Source organism: Gracilinanus agilis, chromosome 1, assembly GCF_016433145.1.
Source record: "Gracilinanus agilis isolate LMUSP501 chromosome 1, AgileGrace, whole genome shotgun sequence".
In the NCBI taxonomy this organism is placed as follows: domain Eukaryota; kingdom Metazoa; phylum Chordata; class Mammalia; order Didelphimorphia; family Didelphidae; genus Gracilinanus; species Gracilinanus agilis.
Window position 1 is genome coordinate 183,900,635 of NC_058130.1, and position 4,875 is coordinate 183,905,509.

At 33.6% G+C, this 4,875-nt stretch overlaps 1 protein-coding gene across 1 annotated transcript; it reads right to left on the bottom strand.

Annotated features, from left to right (window-relative positions):
• Nucleotides 1-1,470: 1,470 nt before the first annotated feature.
• TNFRSF17 (TNF receptor superfamily member 17) lies at nucleotides 1,471-3,744 on the bottom strand. Its single transcript, XM_044657335.1, has 3 exons — nucleotides 3,621-3,744; nucleotides 3,135-3,281; nucleotides 1,471-1,742 (listed from the first exon to the last, which is right to left on the bottom strand). Exons 1-3 carry the CDS (start codon nucleotides 3,742-3,744, stop codon nucleotides 1,471-1,473), a joined length of 543 nt encoding a protein of 180 aa, XP_044513270.1.
• Nucleotides 3,745-4,875: the final 1,131 nt, after the last annotated feature.

The following is a 4,875-nucleotide window of genomic DNA, read 5'->3' on the forward strand; positions in this document are numbered from 1 at the left end:
AAAGGTGACCTGAGGTGACCGTGGCGACAGTGTGGCCAGTGTAAGAACAGGTTCAACCTGAGCAATCAGCCAACCAGTCTCCTAATCTTTCTTATCTTCAACAGGATCTGTAAAAGGCTACTAAAAAGTCCACAGGCTAGTTTAACATTATATTTCTGTCATGTTTTAATCACAATTAACTCCTGATAGTTCACTTTTTCAAAGTACATTATTGTCATCTCATGAAAAGCAATGCTGTTCTTCTCATTTGTTCATATGCTATTACTTTTACACAAGCATTAATCAGGAATGGTTGAAGTTATTGAATTTTTTGCCCTGTGGTCTGTGAACTAGAAAAGTTTGAAAGCCAAAGATCAAAAAGTCCCTAAAACCTATAACAATACACTGATCTCTAACAGGAAGTCAATCTTCATTCTAGCTAAGGCCTCTCCCTAATCAGGTCAGTCCACCTACTAGAAACTACAAAGATACTGCCAGGGAAAAGCCAGCAAAATAACAGATTTACTTGTTATAACATATTCAGCTAAGGATGAAAGCACCTCTTACAATATAAGAAGAAATCACAGATCTCAAAGTGATTTAATATTTTCACAGACACAAAAACAAAAGGAGTTACATAATTCACATCTATATGGCACATAAAATTTAATACTTGAATTGTAAGAACAAAAGATGTTATACTACTGTATTCACTAAAAGTGTCAGGGAACACACAATGGACAACTTGTCCAGCACATTTTCACAATTATTTGAAAATGTGTCAAATTATACCAGTGGACAATTTTGGCTTCATTATAGACAACAGAAAGGTGGGATAAATGAAACATTTGCTGCCACATGAGAAGGATTTCACCTTTCCATTATATGATAGAGATAGAGCTGCTTCCCTAAATGAAAGAATTTGTAAATGAATGAAAGAGGATCTCTATATCATGGGCTTCAAAATGAAAATTCTGATCTTAACCTGGTTTCCGTAATTCTTATAGTCCTATCCTTTGAACCTTTCTTTCTAAAGGGAGAGTTCATTGAGAGCTTTTTAAAAAAAATTCTTTCCTCTTGTACTGTTGAATAATTGACTCTAAGTATTTCCTATTTTTTCACTCTCATTTCCTTTAGCAATGAATAAAATTTTAAACCTGTCCTGAGATGTTCAGTTTATTTGTCTATGTGAGTATTGACTAAATATACAAATATAAAAATAAGCAACTTTGAAAGTTATACATCGCTCCTTTTTCTTAGTGAATTGAGAATAGAATAATGAAATGGAGGCATTTTTTTTTATTTGACTCCCAGCCAAAAGGTAGAGAAATAAGTCATGAAAGAGACTCTAAAATAAGAAACATCAAAGCAATATTGATAACATATGACAGCAACTATTATAAAAAGATAGATACATCACTGTTCATTGACATACTTTGCAAGTGGCACTATCCCAGTCAAACTGGGTCATTATGTTGTGAAAACAGATTTCTATAGCCCCATGAAAGTGTCATTCATGGAACCTGGTGAACTCTTACAAAAGTCATTTGTTTTTGTGGTGACAAGAACAGTTGCTCCTTCCTCCATAGCTGGAAATGGGAAGGATATATCTGAGGCTACATCCCCTTTGCCACAGTCTTTACACTTGCATTCTTCTAACATGTATGTCATAGCTGTGCTGTTTCTAGGGAAAATTCCAGCATCATCATTTTCATTCCTATCAAGATCAACTTTAACAATCTCCTTTAGCTCAGCTTTTGTCTCTGCAAAGATATAAAAAATATATTATCTCTTGTTCTAAAAGTTTTACCTTAAATATTTAAGTATAAAGAATCATAGCTTTAACACTGAGGGCTTATGATATCACTGAGAGGCATGTCTTACACAGTGGGTTTTAAGCTTTTAATAAGAACAGAATCTTCTGTAATCATACATTACACATTTCAAGGCTGCCAAATAGGTCATTTCAAAATTTGAAGCTAGGAACAACCCAATATTCATTTGGTATACATTTTAAAGTTAATAGGTTTTTTTAAATCTTCATTGCGTATGTATAAAGAAAGCCTCCATTGTGTTTACATTATACACTTGTGAAGAAAAAAAGAAATTTCCCGTAACATTCCCCTGGAGTAATTCTATCCTTTAAAAAAAAGACTCACAAAACACTAATCCCCACCTATCCAAAAGACCTCTGGACATAGAAAGTTTAAAAAAAAAATCAAGTGGAAAGATGTCTCACTTCCTTAGTTCTCATAAATAGAGGCATGTTTTACAAATTAGGCACCAAAGAGAAAAGTTAGGAAATTGATATGTTTCAGGATAAGAACAGGAGCAGGGATGCTATGGAAACTTAAGCCTTAAGAGTTCTTTCATAAAGAAATCTGAAGATTTGTTCATGAGAAAAAGAATACTCTATTCCAGGGGTCGGCAACGTATGGCTCTCGAGCCATATCTGGCTCTTTTGAGGTCCAGATATGGCTCTTTCTGCAGGAGCCATAAAGTCGATTTTTTTTCAGGTGCTGTTACAGAAGCGCGCACTGTGAGCACTGTACGGCTCTCATGAAATTACATTTTTTAAAAATGTGGCGTTTATGGTTCTCACAACCAAAAAGGTTGCTGACCCCTGCTCTATTGCCAGCCCTTTAAAAACTAGAAAATCTTCAAAAACTAAGAAGATCAAGGAGGCCTGCTACCTAAACGAATTGGCTTGAGCATTCTTCCTCAGTGAAGACTTAAGTACTTTAATGCAAATGAATCACTCAAATCTGTATTAAAAATATGGCCACAGATGCAGCCATATATATTTTCCTGATAGTAATGGGTAGGGCAAGCAATTTCTTCTAGTGTAGCATTAATCAATCTGCCAACATTTGCAGAAAATGCCAGTTTCCTGAAAAATGCTTCTGTTCTTTGATAAAGTCAACCCTTCTGGAAAGATTTGGAGACAAGGTATGAGTGCTATCAATATCATAATAAATACAGTAAAAATGAATGTCCTACAGAATTTTAACCAATTCACTCACCAATGCACTCAAAAGATTTATAACTTTGATATTAAGGTTTCACACACATAAAAACAAAAACTGAAAGTCACTACTGCCATCCCATGGAGATAAGTTTCAAAAACTTAAAATCAAGTTCATCATGCTTTGTACCTGTATTTTTCAATTCATCCTTTGATCTCTCTGGGCTTCTTTTCTTCAGTATAAGTATTAGCAAGAAAACTGTCAAAGATGAAATTATTCCCACACTTAAGTAGATCCAAAGATTCACATCTATGATTTTCAGAGAACTGGGAGTACCTTTATCAATAGGAAATGCCAGAGATATGGTGAAGACAAGACAAAATTCAAACACTATTTAAATATAACAATGTCAAATTTCTCTTCTTGATAAGTATTAAATATAATCTAAACAACTCTCTGTTTGAATGATTAATAAATACATTGTGCTGAGATTAAATAAAAGCTTTCAGTTCCATTTTAAATCATTTCTGTCAATGTTTTAATCATTGCAATCTGCCATTATCCTGTATTATTTAGAAAATGTCACTGTCTTCCTAATGTATTTTACTTGGAACAAAAACAGAACCTACACAGCAAGCTAATAAATAAATGTAATAGAAATATTCCATCACTTACTTGCATTACAATAACTCTGACACACCAAAGGGGGGGTGTTTGAGCATCGAAGGTGACAGGGTTTGCAAGCATGTAGCAAGTTGTCCAAATATTCATTTTGGAAGCACCTTTGAGTGATCTGCATAATTATCCACCACAAAAACTAGAAAACTAGAAAAAGAACAGTAGGAATAGACAAGAAAAGTCTTGTCACGTTGCCCCTAGCAAATGTAGAAACAACTGCAACTACATATCAAATAACGCATTGTGTTCTGAGGTTTTCATAAGGGGGTTTTCACCCTTCAGACTAAGGGTTGGTGGTAAGGATTTGAATACCAGCTAAATTCAAGTTTCTATAACTAACCTGTGGTGGCCAAGAGGCAAGAACAAAGAAGTATAAATATGAAGAGTAAATCATTCGTGAAACAGAAACTACTTTTTAATAGAAGCTATTTCCCAAGCAGGTAAATTAAGTAGATCGTGGAAGGCACAGATAATCTGAAGAGGCCTAAGAGACAGGAAGATCTTCAATTTAAAGGTTTCATTCACTCAACTGATTTATTAATCACTGCCAAAGGACTGTGAGAAAGGAATATAAATATATAGCATATACTTGGCATATGGGAAAATGCAAATATATATACACATGACAGAGGCTTTGCCCTCAAAAAGTTTGTAATTGATTAATTGACGTAAGAGGCATGCACAGATATATTGTAGTTAAGTACCGTGTATGGTAGGTGTGATATTCTAATTTAGGTAGAGGATGTGATTGTGGAATTGGATATTGATGGATAGGGTGTATTTTGAAAAGAATAATTAGCCTTTATATTTTATTTGGCCTCAGGACCCTTTATACTCTTAAAAATTATTAAAGATCACTAAGAACTATTATTTACATGGGTTACTTCTATCAACATTTACCATAATAAAAATTTTAATTGATCATTTTAAATTTTTATTCATTTTACTACATTAACATAAATAAAATATTTTATGAGAATAGCTATTTTCCAAAAAAAAAGAAAATGGATGAGAATTATATTGTTTTACGTTCTTTTTGTAAATCTCATGTCTGACTTAAAAGAGGACATTTAGATTCTTATGCCCTCTTTTGTATTCAATCAGTTGGGGATACATTGTTTTGGGTGAAGAATATGAGGAAAATCCAGCCTCACACAGATATGTAGTTGGAAAAGAGAGGAGTATTTTAGTAGGTAAATAATGTCTTAGTATTATTATGGATCCTTAGAACCACTGTCTACACTTATTAGTT

What these genes read in the sequence shown, in the direction of transcription:
- TNFRSF17 (XM_044657335.1), bottom strand. Translation starts at nt 3,744, where the DNA reads ATGCAGATCACTCAAAGGTGCTTCCAAAATGAATATTTGGACAACTTG. An exon ending in TCAGAGTTATTGTAATGCAA is followed by an intron (nt 3,282 to 3,620) that starts GTAAGTGATGGA and finishes CTATTGATAAAG; the next exon opens with GTACTCCCAGTTCTCTGAAA. An exon ending in GGATGAATTGAAAAATACAG is followed by an intron (nt 1,743 to 3,134) that starts GTACAAAGCATG and finishes ATATCTTTGCAG; the next exon opens with AGACAAAAGCTGAGCTAAAG.